Genomic DNA, 19,012 nt, shown 5'->3' with positions numbered 1-19,012 from the left:
AAAAAAAAAAAAAAAAAAAAAAGAGTCAGAAGAAAGGCATCACTCCCAAAGCCTAGCATTTTTGCAACGGAACAGTAGTATGAAAATGAAGCTCTGCATTTCAAAGCAGGAGAAGAACATACGGCTAATGAATCCAGAGAAAATACCTGTAGCAGCTAGGGTTTCCAAGGACCAAGAGAGCTGACCTTGAATGCTTCCATGAAGGTTAATCTGGTACTGTGTGCCAGCTGTGAGATTGGTAAATTCTGTTTCTCGCTGGTTTCCCGGCAAAAAGATTTCCTGTGTTTTGTTTAAACTGGACAGGTCTTTCAGAGTGATAAAGAACTGATCAAATACCTCATCTTGTGCTGCCCAAGACAGGGTGAAACTAGTGAAAGTTCTGTGCGTGACATTAAGGTCATGAAGAGCATCAGTGACTTCTGAGATGGCAAGGCCAGTGGGCACCGAAAGCAGAGCATGAGAACCAGTGCTGGGGTTTGTTAAATAACTTAGCTCAGTAGGTGCAGAACTGGTAGGATTAAATGATGTTTCATTGTTTGATTCTCCAGATGTTGTAACTAGATTTGCTAAACAGAGGTAAATTACAAGTTAGAATTTCCTGATCATAAATCCCAAAAGGTAGTGAGTGATGTCTAACATYTGTTACAAAACAGTTTCTGTGCTTTGCATTACAGTTCTCTAAGCCTAGAGAAAACATACAGGTACTTTTTTTTGGAGACTGAATCCAGGTCATAAGCAAAGGTAGCATCACCAAGCACAACGAGGTTCTCGCATAGAACCAAACTAACTAGCAGACCCAGAGCAACAACCATTATCCATAGCAATCCATTGACACTGACTTTCAACAGAGATATGGGCACATCCTCAGTCAATGTAAACAAGTACACTTTGGCTAACTCTGAGGAACTTTGCTTATTTACATCGGTGAGGATTTGAACCYCAAATCTCTTAAACATGCCTTTTATCTTTACTACAGTAGGTCAGTTATTGCTACTGATACAAACCAGAAGTTGAACACATGCCAAATATTGCAAATGTAGTCAAACCCAGGCTGAGAAGTCAGCCACGTAAGAAGCATGCTAAATCTCTTCCTATCCAAAGAAAAACAGGCTTGGAGCAGTTGTCCATCTGGATACATGCAAAATTTTCAAAAAGARGGAAGGGACCATAACTAAAAGCCAACAAGACAGAAAGAATGCGAGTGGTCTTTCTTTAAAGAAATCCAAAAGGATGGAAGGGAAAAAGATCAGCCTTTACCATGCTGAATAAGACTATGAACATGCCCTGTAGCACAGTCAGATTTTGAAAAATCTGAGAGCTATGGAGATGACAGAGAATGTCTATTTGATCACTGCTGCAAGGCAACAGGCAAGTAATTTTTCTGAGACTTCAATTAGCCATGCAGAATTATTTCCTCATTAGTGGAATACCACACCGTTTCACACCCCAGTGACTGCCTTGCTTTCATGCCCCACTGGCATTCAATTAAGAGACAGCGAGTCATCTACTATTGTCAGTCAGAGCAGCACAAATATGTACTCAGGATTCAGCATCTGTCTCCAAACTGAYACATATACCAGAAAAATATTTCCAGAGGAGAAAGATCAATTTAAAACATTTTCAAATAAAAGCAGAAACGTTATCTCGAAAATACACTCTCACGACAAATACACACGTAAAAACATTCTTTTCTGCTCACCTCCAGGAAGGAAAGAAGCCTGCGAGGCATTTAGTGATACATACATACGTGTGTATATATATATATACACACACACACATATGTATTTATGTACGTATATGTATGTATGTGTGTGTGTGTGTGTATGTATATATTTATGTATCAGCAATATAAGAGTCCTCCTAAATTACCCCAATGTGTGATTTAAACCAGACCCAACACATGATACAACCTGAAGACAGCAATGTTGTCACCACACTAGCATATGAGCAATGGTAACTGCTAGCTTAATTCCCTCTTCTTCATTAAGTACACTGTTAGGAATATTATTTGACCACTCCAGGGTCACTGAGTTAATGTATTATCCCCAGGGAACAAAGCAGGAAGACATGCAGCACCTAATCATTAACCTTCTGTGACTCTATCAGCTTCAAATGCACAATCAAAAGCCAAACAGCTCTTTCCTGTTCTGGGAATAGGTAAAAACTACAGCATCAAACAAGTGAGCTGGTAGTTCATCAGCCTTAAGGCTACCTACTTAACATGCATACTAGTAGTTGGGCTTTACCACAGAGTATTTCTGCAGGAGACAGGCATACACGTAGTGTTCAGACCAGTGSAGAGGGAAGGGTTGCAGTACATCACACAGCTTAAGCTTCATGCTTTGGAAACTCCCACCAGGGAACTGCCATGCACCTTGTGTTGGAAACCCAGGAAGAAATATCAAAAAGAACAAGGGAAAAGAAAAATCAGATTGGCCTTAAGGTTCTGCTTTACTGTGGAACCCTGAGAAAACCATAAGAAGCCAATTTTGACTAACATTTCACATTTTCCCTCATTTTACTTGTCCATCTCTAGTGACATTTACCCCAGGTATTTGGTAGTTACAGTATGAGCACATAAAGACTTTGTTTTCTCTAATCTGAATGGGAAACAGAGCACCAGTTCAATGTCATCACCCTAAAATGAGGAACCAACCCCCARCTGGCATTTTAATTCAGCATTTTGCCATTACAAGTGGGTTAAACATACTGTGCCAACTTTAACGACCTCATGGGAGATTCCCATGTACAAACTGTGCCATGAAGCACATGTAATTCCATGTAGTTACATTATCTCTGATTTTTTTTAGATCTGATTGTGAATACTACTTTGAGGTTTAATGACTAATTCAACAAATGAATTTGTGGATGAGAAAGAGTGTTCTAGGTCTACACACACACACACACACACAGATAAACACACGCATACCCCACATTAAGTCAAGATGTGATAGAGGAATATGTGGTTTTTTGTACAAACATACAGCAGATAGAAAAATGAAAATGATATGGATACATGGAAAATAATACTCTGATATTACGGACAGTATCAACTTTCAACGTTTTATTAGATAGAATATTAGCTAGAGAATGGATAAGTGAAAATTTGGAGAGCAATTAATGAACTGTTAGATAAGACAACCAATGAAAACCAAACACTTGAATAAGCAACTAGGGCAAGAGATGGGAAGAAGAGAAAGTCAGAGTTCTAGGAACCCTAGGTGGGTGGATGAGAGCCAGATAGGACAATTCATAGTAGTGAGAGAAATGAATAGCAGATGCCAAAGAGCTGAAAGCTATGTAGAAGGGAACTGGATGGACAACAAACATACGCTCTTTTTCAAACTGCAATAATTCTTAATATCATTGTCTTAGTAAAATCTTCAGGCTGAACATGACCTAATTATATCTCTATTGTTGTTGCTGGCCTTTAGAGAAATTCCATTTTAATGCTTCATTGGTATTTTTGCTAAGAAGAATGTTAATGTCGTGCCAGGACATTTCCCTGGTTACTTGGGATGGAGTAAAAAGTATTTTGTATTATTTCTTGCTTCCGTCTCTTGGATTTTGCATTATTTTCCGAGAGAGGCTACCAGCCAGTTTCACTGTGGAGTCTCTCATCAGCTCAAAACTGTAGGCTATGACTGCAGCTCCAGGAAAGAAAGTTATAGAGCCATGGCCTACTGTGATACTTGCACTCTTTTCAGAGTCCTTCATCTAAATAGCTGTCCCCTCTCTCAGCCAGCTGATTAAATTGGGCTTACAGTGCCTTTGCAACTCTGAGCTCTGCAAATGAAAATATTGGGATACACCACAAGCCAGGAATACTACAGTAGCTATCACTAAAAATCCTCAAATTAATGCCTGAGATTCCAGCTACACTTAGCAGAAGAATCAGCTGAAGAAATGGGCAATCTTTACTGGCAAATTCATTTTGCCTGTGGTAAGCTCTGTAGTTTCCCATTGAATTGACTCACGTAATCACTCTTCCTAACGTTCCTTTGGGTTTATATAAGAAAGGGTGGCACAATCCAAGACTAGCAKAAGCCAGGAGAGGAAGAGGGAGTGACACACAGCACATACAAGGGTCTTTGGTAAACAGCATAAATCTTAACTACATTTAACAGAGTGGAAAGCTTGCTTCTCCAAGCCATGCTTCTGGTCAGTTCTTTATGCACGACTCATTTCCAGAGGCAAGGCAGCATCACATCCACGATTCATCAGCAGTTGCTGTACAATCTGGGTCCTGCAGCAGAGGAATKCTAGGCTGGCACTTGGTTTCCCTAAGGTCCACTCATTTATCTCCACAAGCCTCTCATGCCTGATACATTGCCATCCCTTCTCCTCCAGGAGCCACATTGTGCTACACAGGCAATGCTCCAGGACCAGAGCAAGGAGGAACAAAGCTGCAGTCTGACTGCTCAGCCTCCCCAGAGCTGGGTTACGTGCTCGCCCTACAGATTAGTTGTCAATCTCATGTAACATTCTCCAGACATGCTGCCAGAAAGATCCTACCAGCTAACAAAACTACTTGTTTTCATTGCATCCTGAAGTTGATCTAAACCAAAAATGCAACATGATGCTGGGTGGGACCTCTAACAAGTAGGTGACACCTAGATACCTYAGTTAATAACAGAAAAAAAGGTACCTGTTGTAGCCACAGCTTCCAGAGAAGGGGAGCGCTGTTCTCCAGCCAATCCATACACCTTGATTTTATAGGAAGTGTTAGCTTGGAGGCCTTCAATCACAGCACCTAAGGATTCTTTGGGCAGGAAGATTTCTGCAGGGGGCACAGCTGCCAGTGACACTTCTTTATACTCCACCACAAAACTACTGTAGACTCCTGCGTTCRCATACCATGAGACACTAAAGCCGTGGTCTGTTACCCTGGAGACCACAAGGTCCCTCAGTGCGTCCTCCTGCAGCCCTGAGGCCTCCGGAGCAGCAAAGCTCCCAGAACCAGAAAGCTCCTCTGGGTCAGGAGTCATTGCCTGCATTAGGGTTAGACTACGCGGAGCTACAAAGAAATAAACAAGCAAACAGCAGTGCGACATAGTCAATCTTTCCTTTTCAACAACATAAACCAACATTTAGCAAACTAAGCACTTTATAGTTGTTACCATCCCTTGAATGCAGATTCATGGACATCAGAACAAAAAAGCTTTGTTGCTTGAGCTACACTTCTTCCACATGAAAAGACAGAAGCAATAGAAGGCTGCCATCCCACAGTATGGAAGACATCATGACATGCTCTTTGCTAGAGGTTCATGAGCGCTGAAAGTTTTGACCATCTGTATGTGGAAAGTTAACACACATAAAAAGATAACAGGGAGAATGTAAGGGGGTGAGAAGGCATCAACAGACCATCTTCGGTTCTGGGGCTAGAAGCAGCCCTATTCTCAGTGACAGAAAATTCACTATATGGACAAATAAAAACATGTAGGAAGCAAAAGTCCTGACTTTCCTGGATATCTGCAGGCAGGGAAGCCTGACGGAATCATCAAGACACTGGCAAGAACATAAGACCGAATATTGGGAATCTGGAGAAGGAAAAGAAACTCTGAAAGGAAATACTCTCAGCCCTCCTGGAGTACCTGGAATACCTCCTCCGTTCAGTGAGGCAGGACTAAAATGGCAGGACTGTCTCCTTCCTGCACTCACCAAGAGCTCATCCAGTCCTAACTGTGCTCCTGACACCTTCCACTTCAATCAGTTTCTCTCTCTACCTTGCTGCTCCAAGCACTCTCTCCAGCAGCAAAATGGACCCGAGGTTCCCTACAGCCGTGCAAAAGAGGGTAAAACAACAAGCTTGTTTGTCTTAGCCTGAGGACTTGAGGACCTCCCAAGTACTGGCAACATGGATGAGATGAATTGAGGAAAAGGTAAACTGAAGTGACTTCTTGTCTCATACTCCACAGGCTTAGAGGACACTTCTGCCTCCTGATGCTCATGTGTTTGACCTTCCACTGGAGGAAGGTCACAGACACAGGTTATGTCAACTACTGCTGTTGACTCTAAGGACACRCTGCAGGGAATTCTTTGTTTACTGGTCTCTCTGAGCAAAGACTTAAAACAAATACACTGGCCAGATGGATGTATTTTAAAAAGAGAAACACAAGGAAAAAGAAAGCATCTTGTGGGACTTTGGAAGCTGGTGCTGGAAAATCAGACTGTGAAATTCCACAGTATGTTGTTGTTCATGCTATTTCTTCCTTTACACGCACTTTTTGTGAGACTATTTAGTATTCGAATAGAGGAAGAAAGAATAACCYTGAAAAAATTAAAGCCTGCTCACTCCTACCACTTAAACCTCCATCTTCCTTTTGTATGTGCGTGCCTCAAGACTTTCTAAATTCTCCCCACATTGGACACTGGCCTGACTTATGCATCAAACAAGCAATTCAGTGCTGAAGGCTTTCCTTTGTTTACACTACACCATACAACTCTTGTCTGAACTAAATTACCTGACTCTATTAAGCATTCATCGGCACTGCTGGCAGGAACATTACTATGGAGTATGAAACTGGTTATGACCAGTTCAGTTGTATACAAGTATTAATTTGTAAAATCCACAATTTCTGACATGTGTTTCCCTCACAGGTAGTCTTGGAGGGAAAAGGCTGTAAGTATATATTATACAATGCAATAAAGACAATAATTCTAACCCCGCTGATTCTGATTTCACTGGCTCTGTTGACAGCAGTTGAGGCTTTGCATCACAGTATTTAGCCTGAAGGCACCTGAAGATTCAGGGCTCACTTATGTTCTATATGAACACATTAACTATATGCAAAAAACTTTGAGTGAAAAATATTCACAGATAATAAAATCTTATTCAACAAGTAACCTATTGATTCTAGTTAAGTAAAGAATAATTTGCACAAATAGAAATGGCTGAAGTAGACAAACATAACAGTCATGATATCCAACGGAAATAGTGGCTGTGACCAGATTTAAGACGTTAGCTTTCCTCTGCTCTTGGATGAAAATATTGAAAAAGGAGGAAAGCAGAGCCCTGTTGACTCTGCTGAAGCTCATGGATGGATGAAGGCATACTGTGAAGAGAAGTTGTAAGGCAGGAATAAACCATGTTAAACATATTCTGGTTGTTCTTCTACTTTGTTTTTAGCTGTAGAAAACAACATTAAGTTATAATGCACAAAAAATGCAATCCGTTTAAAACAAAGGATAAGGGCTGCATTTCATGCAGGACAAATGACTGTGTGGTTTACGAGTCTTCCCAAATGGCAGYAAGAAAAATCCCTGACAACATGCAGTTAAATACAGTAATAAGGGAAACACACAGTCTCCTTGAATAAGCCTATCATGCTAGACAGACAGATCAGGTCTCTATATCAGCTAATGTCTTTGAGCTGTTCCCCAAGTATGACCTACAGAATCAGGTGAAGCTGTGCTTGGGCCAGTCACTGCCCAATGATCTGGTGCATGGCACCTATCAAAAGCTGTTACTCACCAGTCAAACCCTTGACAGTTGTAGGTTTGCTTTTGTGTCTCCCCTTTTCCGCAACCAGACTGATGGTGTATTCTGTCCCTGCCTCCAGTCCTCGCAGGATAAAAGAGGTGCTGTCCACAGGGACCTCCACTTCATTCTTTCTTCCAGAGGGACTAACGTAAATGAGGCGGTAACGATCAAACTTAGCCACTGGTCTTCTCCAGCGAAGCGACAAGGTTGTTTCAGTGGGATCACTGACTTCCAAGTCCTTGGGGTTATCAAGATCTACAGGTTAAAAAGACAAAGTTGAAATGTTAAGCAAAGTCCCTGTCCTGCACTGGGACAGTCTTTCAGGCACCTGCAGACAGAGCAGTATTCATACTGTGTGTCTAGTGACAGCTCAAAGTCTCATTTGACTTTCTGTAYAAATTTGCCCTGCTTACATTCGCTTTAGCAAGTAGTGCATTCACTTGGGAAAAGAGGGATGTTGAGAGAGAACAATTTGTTTTGAAGGGAAGTCAGGACTACTGCAACAACTGAAGCTGAGCTCTTTGTCAAATTAACCTTTACACCCTAACCACCACTCCTGCCCCAAATCCTCACAACTAGAGGACAGTTGGGGTAAGTAATAACCACCAAGGAGCTCACCTGGAGGCGAATCTCCCAGAGTATACCTTTGGGAAATGTTTTCTCTTTCCCTTCTGGGAAAATGTTTTATTTGTGTCAAGATGAAATGAAGAATCTTCTAAAGTACTTCTTACAGCATTACTTAAAAAAGGAAAGAAACACCAGAGTGGCTCCAGCTGACTCGCTGCTTCCTCCAGAGCACAAAGGAGGAACAAGCTACTCACCAGTCCCAGCATTAATGGTAGCAGGAGCACTTTCTCTGTCCTGTCGCACTGCTGTCACTCCAATGCCATATTCAGTTCCAGGCCTCAAACCTAATTGATAAGGAGAAGAGATGTGAGTCCCTGTCTATGGGAGATGCTGGATGGCATTTTCTTAAACAAGGAAGCCTGAAAGCATGTGAGTGTAGATATATTCTTTCCTGTGTAAGTGGMGACTCAAGGTCTCATTTACCCTCCAGCTGATCTGAAGTGAATGCATCTTTTTCCATGGACATACTGGAGGATAAGGATTATGGCTGACTAAGATTGCAGGCTAGACACTGTGCAAATACATAATCAGAGAGAGATACCACTTGCAAGAGCTTGCATTGTAGGTTCTTCAGCTCAGGAAAAGGGTACAGACATCCATATTAAATGGAAAAATTCCAGTTATCTAGCTTTGCAGGCAGGTAAGGTAGCTTGCATGTACACAGAAAAGCTGAAAGCTGGCATCAGTAACTACCATCATTAGCCCATGCAGAAGTGTCTTGAACGCAGAGGTATGAAAYCATCCCCATAAAGTGATATAGGTATCTAAAAATTCAGGGAAGTGGCTAGTGGGATTCAGATCTGCACATGAAAGTGAAATGGTTAGACACCTTTTGTTGTCTAGTCATCYATCTGCAGATGGGCAAATGCACATTACATGTGTTTTAATTTAACTGCTTGTATTCAAAATGTGTAACCTCTGCTTGTAACCTTTTAGATATGATGACCAAAAGGACATTTTTTCACTACATTTTTGTACACTAGGGTGATGACAGCAGCATGACATTATTAACCTCTCAATCCTACCTGTGAGTGTAGCTTTGGTTGTTGCCTGATTGCCTTTTGGCACTGTAATCTCAGCATGGTCTCCACCAGCGATGGGAGCAAATTTAATTCTGTAGTTATCGATATTTGCATGACTGTTCTTCCACTCCAAAGTAATGCTGCTGTCTGTCTGTGACACCCGCTTCAGGTTCTTTGGAGCATCCAAATCTGTAAAAGAAAGAATCATTCTCTTATGATAGTAATTTTTAAAAGATGAGAATGATCAAAAAAATGGATATTAAGTTTTCTCACATATAATACTTCTATGTTCAAGACTTTAACTATACCAAGTAAATTCCTTTTGGCATAAAGTGGAGAGTTCACTAGAACTGTTTGGGGGGAAAAAAAAAGTGGAAGAAGTTCAACCTTTACCTCCTGAAATAAAAATAACRTTTTTAACTTCAGTATTGTTTTTTCTAACAAAATATAAAGTGCTTGTAGAAATACATATTTGGATGAAAATCTTCTTTTTCCTTTACAAATAACTCAATTTTCCAATAGAAAAAGACCTCTAATAAAAAAGAATTGACCAACTCCAGAATTTCTGTTCAGCAAAAACCTTCCAATCATAGTTGAAGGGAACTCCAGGTATCAAAAGGAAAGGTGAATATTATATATAAATTCAATGAGATTTCAATGAGATTTCACTGTTCACTCCTATAACAAACTTAAATCTCTATCTGAAGGAACAACTACATTTTGAGATGAAAAGGGAGGTAATTCTCTATGTTCCATTTTCTCAGCTCTATTAATGCATCCAAACTTTGACAACATGCTAAAGGACCCACTTCTTTCATAAAACACTCCCAAGGTCAYTAAGGAGAAAAACTAAATTTAGAAAACAAGACAGCAAACAGTGCCAGAGCAGAGGGAGGAGAAAGAGCAGTTCTCTGCTAATCTGTTTTGGATTTAGGCAAACAGAAATAATGTTGCTGCTCAGGTTTTAGACGTTGTGGAAGTAGGAACCATGGAAGATGTTTAGCACAGCAAACAGGCAATAACCTAGAGGAACTCTGTTTCCTAGAGTAGAGATTTAGCATAAGATGATCAAAAAGCTAAGTGACCTAAGAGCATAATTTCCATTTTCAAAAGACATTTAGGAACCTGAGAGTTTAAATATTTTGATATGGGACTCCCAATAAAATGGGAATCTCACTCTTAAAGTCACAAAGACACACAGGAAAACCATCTCCATTACATCTCTGTAACAGAGGTGGTTCTGTGTCAATGTTGTAACTATCAACTTAAGTGACATGTTGGAAACAGCATAGAAACACTGGTGGCAATTACGTCACCCTTCTAGAAGCTTGGACTGGTATCCAAGTCTTTTACCTGTGACAAAGACTTCTTTCATGGGATCGCTTTCCATGTCCCCTCGCCGAGAGATGAGTGTCACTTCATACTCTGTGTGTGGTTTCAGGTTTCCRAGAGAATATTGGTTTTCATCTTCGGAGAGGTCAATGGTTGTTCTGTCCCCTGGAACATCCTTGGGGCCATAGGTGAGCTCTATGCCTTCAATTTCAGCCAAGGGTTTGGACCACGTGATCAGAGCTGTGGTATCTGTGACATCTTTYGCCTCAATCTGGCTAGGGGCATCAAGCTCTGTAATGAAGAGAGAAAAATATGATTTTTTTTAAGCAACCTCGCCAGGAAGATCATACACAGTCAGGTCTTCAAACTGTTGAATCAGAGCAAAAGACGGTGGTTCTTATCAGCTGAAGCTTATTGCCAAATGGAACCAATTCGTCAGAAGCTAATGCATCAAAATTCATTAACATCAGAAGCTGCCAAAGCAAAGACGAGTGGAAACCCTAGAAGGTTCTCCATCTGCACAACAAAACCTCTTTCTCCTAAGTAATTTCTCTGTGCAATCACTGCCAGGATGACAGGAATTCTCGTTCCTGTYGATGTACCTTTTGAACAAGAACCAAGTGCATACTGCTGGCTACAATCTAGATAAAAACAAATTTCCTTTCCTCTGTAGTCAGGTAATTTGGAAAGGAAATAATTTCTCCTTATGTCTTTTTATTAGCAGCTTCAGTGCTTCCTTTTTTGCCTCAGAAAATACAGTATATAACTTCGCTTTTTCTTTGTTTAAAAATTCCACAGACTACATCAAGTAGCAGTTGTTTTATCAGTTGTGGTACATCAAATACCAGGTTGTTCTTACTTGTGGTTATCACCCTTGACAGTCCGGGTCCTCTGGTATTGTTTTTCACTATATGAAGGGATACATTATACTGTTGCCCTGGTGCCAAACCTGGCTGCATATATGATGTTTCYGGCCTTTTCAAGCTGCTGGTTATATCTCCATTATCCTCCTTTTTCTGTAACACAGAATAATCAGTTAAAATAAATACAAGAAACATAGGGTCCTTCACTTGCACATGCACGTTCCTCTATGCAAGAAACATTGCTTCCTTACCATATTACGGAAAATCAGCTCCCATCCATCAAATGAAATGTTCAGAGGATCCCACTCCACCTGGACRGATGTTTCTCTGACAGATTTGAATTTCAGACCTTCTGGAGCAGGCAGGTCTGTGACAGAGAAAAAATGAGACAACTACATGAGCAATGATTTCCCACAAATGAGGGCACTGGCATTGGGATATCCTTCCACAACTATAAATATCCACAGTGTAGTGACCTGTATCTGAGATGTTCAGACTCTCTTCACAGCCAGTTATTCTGCCTTTGAAGTGACATTCCTCTGATCCATCTTAGATGCCACCTTAGAGTAAAATTAATTGTGCCCTAAAAACATCTATTTTTTCCCTTTATCTGTAAAGAAGCCTTGTATGGACATGTCAAGTTAGATGAATCCTGCCCCAGGTGTCTAAAAATGACCGCAGTGACAGAATTCAATGGACATCTTTTGAGGTTGAGATGTTTAGATACAACGGATATGTACACAGTATAAAGATGATGAACAAGTAGACAGACAGCACAGGGAAAGTAAGATACTGTAAGACACAATGAAGATGMAAAACAAATATAACCTTCATTTTAGTTAAAACATTTAGAATCCAAATGTTTTCATTTGGATCTGCTTTTTTCACATGCTGCTATATTCTTACATTATTTTAGGAAGCATTACCAAGGTTTAAAAAAGTACCTTATTATGAAAAATCTGAAGGTCTTAAATTACAAGAATTCTATGATTGGGAGAGCAGAGGAGCTGAGCGGAAGAACTAGTGCACCGAGCAGAAGAGCTAGTGAACTGTAGTTTTAATGCAGTCTTGAGTAYTGGAATAGTATAGAAAATGCAAGTGAAGATGACTGACTTGGTCTAGAAGAAAAGATGAATTGAAAATAAAAAATAAAATAGAAAGAACCCCCCCCCCAAAGAAAGGATACAAATAATACACACTACAAACACAGATAAATGGGTGAATACAGGGAACATTAAACTCACATGTTGCTACCCTGGCACTGACTGGAATGCTCTTCTTGTTTTTAAGGATTGCAAAGACACGGATAAAGTATTCCACACCCGGCTCCAGTTCATGAATAGTGGCAGATGTCCGATTTCCTGGCACGGTGAACTGCAGATCTAGGCCACCACTGCTGGTAGGGACATAGGTGACAAGATACTCATTGACTAGATTCTCATGCTTCCATTCCAGATTTACGGTCTTATCTGTTATGTTTGTCACAGTCAGCTCAGTTGGAGGAGACACTGGGAAGGGGAAAACAAAACAAACTTCTAAGAGCTTTTCAGGGCTCAAAAATGAATGACTTACCCAGTTTCACATTTTCCCAGGAGGAGTTCATAAGAATCAGCTAACAAATAGGGAATGGAGAAGCCAGGTCACACAAATTAGCCAACTGAAGAAAGGAATGTCCAAGTGACGAAGACTACAGACATTTCCAAAAGCCACAGGCCAATTTCTGCTCTCGTTCTCACACACAACCTATAGCTCATTATGTTCTAGCTCCTCCTCCAGTGGCTAACGTGCAAGACTGATGCAGATGACTACTCTAGYAAGCTCCTTAGGGATTCAGTTGTTTAAGTCAACTGCCAGTAACACATGATTTTATAGCTGAAAGTCCTGGGCTTTCCATATACAAAATTGCATGGATTTTCCAAAGTGAAATAAAACACTATTATTTTTCTAAATACTTCCAAGTGAATTACTCCACATTTGCACACGTACAGCACAAAACGTGGCTTGGGAATCTTTCAGCAGGGGAAAATAAAATATGGGAATTTCTTTTCAAGGGTATTCATTATCTTTTATCATGTTCCCACCCTCAAAGTACTCCTTGATTATCCTACAAAGACTTCAGTTCCAAAATTGCTCCTCAGGGATATCCTAAGGAAAACTACTTCCTTTATAGTGTAATGCCTGCCACTATCTAGCTGCCAAAATTTTCTATCAACTTTTCTATAGTGTCAGTGGTACTGGGAAACTAAGTATGTGGCTTTATAACTAGGTTTCCACTCCAGCTGATTCCACAGTTTTACTCCAAGTTTTGTCAAACCCAACAGTATGAGTAAGAAAACCTTTTAAAAAATATGATCAAATTTTGCTTTACCTAGAAAAATCCATCTGATCAGCTGAGAGGTAGCCAAGGCCCCAGTAACCCTGAAAAATTGCACTATAATGCTTGGAACATCTGGCCATCCTATCGTGATGGCTGCCTCGTGCTGATGAGTCAGACAGGACAAGGTTATTTTATGAGTTTACCTTGCCTCCATTACACACTCTGACTCCGCAACGGTTCCAGCTCAGAGAGATCCACCTTCAAAGCAAAACCACTGAGCCCTTGGAGACTGTTAGTATATATTGTCAGTGCCATGTGTTTAGTTTTCTGCGCCTACAATAGTGATGGCACCTCAGATGAAAATCCYTTTTGTACCAGTCTAGCACTGGAATGGGGACCATAAATTGGCTGTCAGAAACATTTGATACTCAGACTATTTATTCCCTGAAGTTCGTTTTCCACATTACTTCATTCCTGCAGAGCCTTATTTTTCAGTATAAATTCTTTCTATATTCTTTTAGCTAATACTACTGAGAACCTAGTAAGAAGATTCTGCATATATCTCCTTTTCCATAGTCAGAACGCTTTTTTGGGGGGGAGGGAGGGGAGAGAATCTATCTTCTTAGCCTAAAGAGGTATTAGGAGAAACTGAAAGATAACAGTGACAAATTCCCAACCAGTGCAAGCTGCTACTCCAGTGACAGTATGGTGGGAGCAAGCTTGGAGATAACAAACTGATTGCACTACCATTATCAATTTGCTGGCCATAAAAAGATATCAGCAAGGACTATCCTACATAGCCCCGACAAGTGAGGAAGGCCAAGATCTTGCTCTGGGTGCTCTAACTCCACTGATTTAGTTGTTCTGACTATGATAAAGCGGAACTAAGGTCTAGCTACTTAGAAAGGTTCATAGAGCCTCCTGCACTGCTGGATGAACACAGAGATTACCCAGGGGAAGTGGGTTGAAACGGACATTACAACCTACCATCAGAACAGTCGTCCCCTATGTAACCATCCTCACAGATACACTGTCCCTCGACACAGCGTCCCATGTTGTTGCAGTTGTTGGGGCAGGAGCGTTCACGGCAGTCATCCCCGACAAAGCCTTCCTCACACACACACCGTCCGTCAACGCAGCGACCCCGGCCATGGCAGTCGTTGGGGCAGCGCCGCTGGCCACAGTCCTCTCCTGTGAACCCTTCTTCGCACACACACTGCCCGTTGACGCAGCGCCCGCGGTGGTTGCAGCTGTTGGGGCAGGCCAGCTCCCCGCAGTCGTCCCCGGTGAAGCCGTTGTCGCACACGCACTGCCCCTCTACACACCGGCCTCGGTTGTGGCAGTCCTCAGGGCACCGCAGCTCCCCGCAGTCTTCCCCCGTGTACCCCTCGTTGCACACGCACTGCCCGTTGACACAGCGCCCATGCTTGTGGCAGTCGTTGGGGCACCGCAGCTCCCCGCAGTCATCCCCGACGAACCGCTCGTCGCACACGCACTGCCCRTTGACGCAGCGCCCGCGGCTGTGGCAGTCACTGGGGCACCGCAGCTCCCCGCAGTCTTCCCCGATGAACCCCTCGTCACACATGCACTGCCCGTTGATGCAGCGCCCGCGGCGGTGGCAGTCGTTGGGGCACCGCAGCTCTCCGCAGTCTTCACCCAGGTAGCCCTCGTGGCACACGCAGCGCCCGCTCACGCAGCGCCCACGGTTGTTGCAGTCTTTTGGGCACCTCTTTTCACTGCAGTCATCCCCCACGAAGCCTTCGYGACAGACACACAGCCCATTCTCGCAGCGACCGTTGTTGTTGCAATTGTTGGGGCAAGTCAGCTCCCCGCAGTCCTCCCCAGTGTAGCCCTGCTCACAGAAGCAGGTCCCGTTGACACAGCGCCCACGGTCGAAGCAATCATTGGGGCAGATGAGCTCGTTGCAGTCTTCACCAGTGTAGCCCTCGTCACAGACGCACTCGTTGTCCACGCAGCGCCCACGGTTGTTGCAGTTGTTGAGACAGAGAGGCTCACTGCAGTCCTTGCCGGTGAAGCCCTCGTTGCACACGCACTGCCCGCTCACACACTTCCCATGCACGCTGCACCCCTCGGGGCAGAGCTCCTCGCTGCAGTCTGCTCCYGTGTACCCCTCAAAGCACACACAAACCCCATCGACGCACTTGCCTTGGTCGTTACAGTCTGATGGGCAGGTGGCCTGGCCACAGTCCTCACCAGTGAAGCCTTCTACACAGATGCACTTGCCATGGACGCAGCGGCCTCTGTTCGAGCAGTTGCGTGGGCAGTTGGGTTCAGAGCAGTTGGGGCCTTTCCAGCCAGGCTCACAAATGCAGCCACAGATCTCAGTGCTGTAGTTTCCATGTCCACCACAATAGGGTGTTGTGTCCAGGCGACCTGTACCAATGCATCAGAAAACCTGTTACCCTCATTGGCTCTGGGTTGTGTCAGACCAGTGCAACATAAATGCTCCATCTCCACCATGCCGCGTGGGGCAATTAGATGGATTAATTCCTTTGCTGAACAGCAAGGACAGCTAGCCGCAGGTCATGGTGCCTGTTGTTACATCTTCCCTCTGGAGAATAAAAATGACCATGGTGGCAGAAATGTGCCCATGACAACCGGGCACAATGCCTCTTTCAGCCCAGGGGGCTTGGAGGTATATTTAAAAGTTTTACAAAGATATTTACAAATCTGGTGCTGTGCTGTACCACCAGTGCTCAGAAGATAACTCCTTGCACTTAACCTCCCTGCTCCTACTGCCATGCCCAAACAAGTCCCAAAGCACGTTGGGAAAAATTATACAGTGAGAAACTATAGCAAACAGGATAACATTTCTGAAGCAATCAGGAGATATTCAGCCTTTGGGTCCCTTACTGGAGTTACCTAAAAGGGGTCTTATTTTCCCAGATCCCTGCAGGACACGTCTCTTTAGAGATTTGCCAAAGCTTTTGAATCAAAATACCTCCTTCTTTTTCTTACGAGATTTAATTTACCAGGAACAATTTAATTCACACTACTGTCAGAGAAGAGTTCCTGCCAACTACTTAGCAAATTAGCGTGTTGGATTTGTCTGCCCTTCTCAAACCCTTTTCCACTGACAGAGCAGCTTTGCTGACAGCTTCATGAGAGCATGCACCATGAAGCATTATTCACCAATTCACTCCAAAACATAAAAAGCTGGGCAGTACGTTGTATCATTGGCATGGAGACTGGTTCTGTTCTCAGGGGGACAGATTACTACTGAGAAGATTTCTGCTTACTTTCTTGTATGACCAGTCTCTTACCTCAGTTTAAAAAACAGCAGGAAGGATATTATATTTTTCTCTCTCTAATCATTTGTTCTCACAAGTATTCATCTATAGTCTATATCTTGCTGTATTTTTATTGGTCTCTATTCGAGAAAACTTGGAAATAAAAATAGTTACACTGGCAGTCTATTCAAGGAGACAAATGCAGGGCCAAGAGCTTGTACTGTATGAGTTTAATCTTAGCTCTGATCCTGTCACCTTGCCCAAGCACCATACATGCTCAGTGCTGCAGCAATAATGTGGCYGACTGGTGCTCAGGCAGAGCTCTAGCCCACAGACACATTAAACTGCAAAACTGTGAATGAACACATCTTGCAAGCTGGCCAAACACATTCCCAACTTTGATTATGTTTCAAATTTAACAGGTTGACTTTTGTTCATTCTTGAAACAGATTCTAGAATCTATTCTAAACAAGGGCTGCAGCCAGCGTGAGAGTTTCCCAGAGAGCAGCTCCTCCAGCTGCCTTACCTTCTGCTGTTTGGGTACTGGGACAACATCCAGCACCACTGGCACACTGCTCTCGTAGGGAGGATACCAGCCCCTCCAGCTCCTCTAGTCTGCTCAGGAGATCCTTAATGTCTGGAGCAGCAGCACAGCCACAAGCCTGGCGGGGAATGTTGATCCGGTGAGTGAAGACAATCTGGTTCTCCTCRTTCATCGTGTGCTCCTCGTAGTGCTTGACTGGCTCAATTTCTGCCTTCAAATCTGCATCACCGCTAGCTGAATCTAGGTCCACAGAGCAAAGGGAGCGACCAGGTAATTTAATGTTGTAGACATGGTTTAAAACCACAGGCTGGTTATCGTCTTGCAAGGTCATGTTTAACCCAGTCTCCTGTTTTTGCTTGATAATTCGCCTGAGGAGTCCACCACTGGCAYGCTGGTATAACACAGCTAAGATCACACAGGCCAGCACCTGGGTGGGGAGTCCCATTGTGGTGTTCAGTTCCTTCTGGAGGCAGATGGAGTCTTGTTTATTTGGTCTTTGTAGTCTGGAGCTGAAACTGGAGAGCCAGTTCAAACCAAATTGGATTTCCTCTCCTTTCCTGGTACAGTTGTTCCCTGAAACAATAAGGAGACATATTAGAGATGAACAGCAGCTGCACCGCTCAACAAAACATCCGCAACACTGTATGTGCCCATGTCCTGAAAGAACTTGGCTAAGGTGCTACTCAACATACAATCTCACCTGACCCAGACTTGCTGACCTTGCACTTAAACAACAGTAGTGCAGTGCTTAATCTTCCAGGATCTTAGCATGCTTGTGAACAAAAACTCACAAAACACCAATCTTGAAAGAAACTACTATTATTTCCAGTTTAGAGCAAGTATAATGGAGTAAAAGAAGGTTCAACTGTCTCAAACAGAATACTAGGGCAAAGTAGCCTGCTGAGTCTCACCTCATGCAAAAACACTACTTTCAGGCCCAGYGCAGGGGCTTACAACAAAAAATACACAGAAAAAAAATGTGTCTTCTTTTATTATACAGACAGTGTTAGAAGCCTGCCTTCCCTTCCCCCATTACTCCACTGCTTGCAGGCTAACAAAAGTTAGATCACCTGAGATACTTGAGACACAATCAAAAGACGTATCAGCACCACTAAGCCCAGTGTAGTCCTTTCCCAAATGCTTTAATTTARTTTGCCTGGGAACCTGAACTCCAGAGCTTACAGTCAATAACAGGCTCACTGTAAAGACAATTTGCCTGAAGCAGGAAGATAAATGGAGCTTTCCTAAGAACGCTGCAGACTCAGGGTTCTGGAGTCAGTGTTGACATCACGTCTAGCAATATTTTAGTGTAAAACTAATGGGACACAGTAGATTACCCCAAATGAGGCTCCAACAAGGGTAACATACTGTAAGTATCAATCTGAATATARGAAATCTGTTGGTTTCCTATCTGTATTGTGCTATAGCAACTTCAAAGGATAAGAGAGCAGGCAGGTAGGCGGGAAGTATTACCAGAATTTTTTAAAAATAAAGAAAAAAATAAAAATAAATAAAAAGGAGGAGAGGGAGGAAAGAAAACGAAATCCTTTGATCACCTAAATCCTTCAAGGGA

The 19,012-nt window shown here is 42.7% G+C and overlaps 1 protein-coding gene across 3 annotated transcripts in view; it reads right to left on the bottom strand.

Moving 5' to 3' along the window:
* Positions 1 to 19,012, bottom strand: part of TNC (tenascin C) — a 73,644-nt gene that overhangs the window by 30,517 nt on the left and 24,115 nt on the right. Inside the window, exons 2-12 of one of the 3 annotated variants that reach the window (XM_085320110.1) lie at positions 17,422 to 18,012; positions 14,632 to 16,038; positions 12,572 to 12,835; positions 11,579 to 11,694; positions 11,324 to 11,480; positions 10,486 to 10,755; positions 9,136 to 9,321; positions 8,305 to 8,394; positions 7,475 to 7,738; positions 4,649 to 5,017; positions 147 to 566 (exon numbers count right to left, since the gene is read on the bottom strand). In XM_085320110.1, coding sequence (XP_085176236.1) covers positions 147 to 566; positions 4,649 to 5,017; positions 7,475 to 7,738; positions 8,305 to 8,394; positions 9,136 to 9,321; positions 10,486 to 10,755; positions 11,324 to 11,480; positions 11,579 to 11,694; positions 12,572 to 12,835; positions 14,632 to 16,038; positions 17,422 to 17,884 — 4,006 coding nt within the window. In that variant the 5' untranslated portion in view covers positions 17,885 to 18,012. The remainder of the gene's footprint in view (positions 1 to 146; positions 567 to 4,648; positions 5,018 to 7,474; positions 7,739 to 8,304; positions 8,395 to 9,135; positions 9,322 to 10,485; positions 10,756 to 11,323; positions 11,481 to 11,578; positions 11,695 to 12,571; positions 12,836 to 14,631; positions 16,039 to 17,421; positions 18,013 to 19,012) is intronic. The other 2 variants (XM_085320108.1, XM_085320109.1) reach the window with 2 other exon arrangements.

This window comes from Rhea americana, unplaced genomic scaffold (genome assembly GCF_003343005.1).
Source record: "Rhea americana isolate MKP2758 unplaced genomic scaffold, rheAme1 scaffold_61, whole genome shotgun sequence".
Taxonomy (NCBI): Eukaryota; Metazoa; Chordata; class Aves; order Rheiformes; family Rheidae; genus Rhea; species Rhea americana.
The sequence above is the reverse complement of the archived record's forward strand: the minus strand, read 5'-3'. Positions and strand labels throughout refer to the sequence as shown.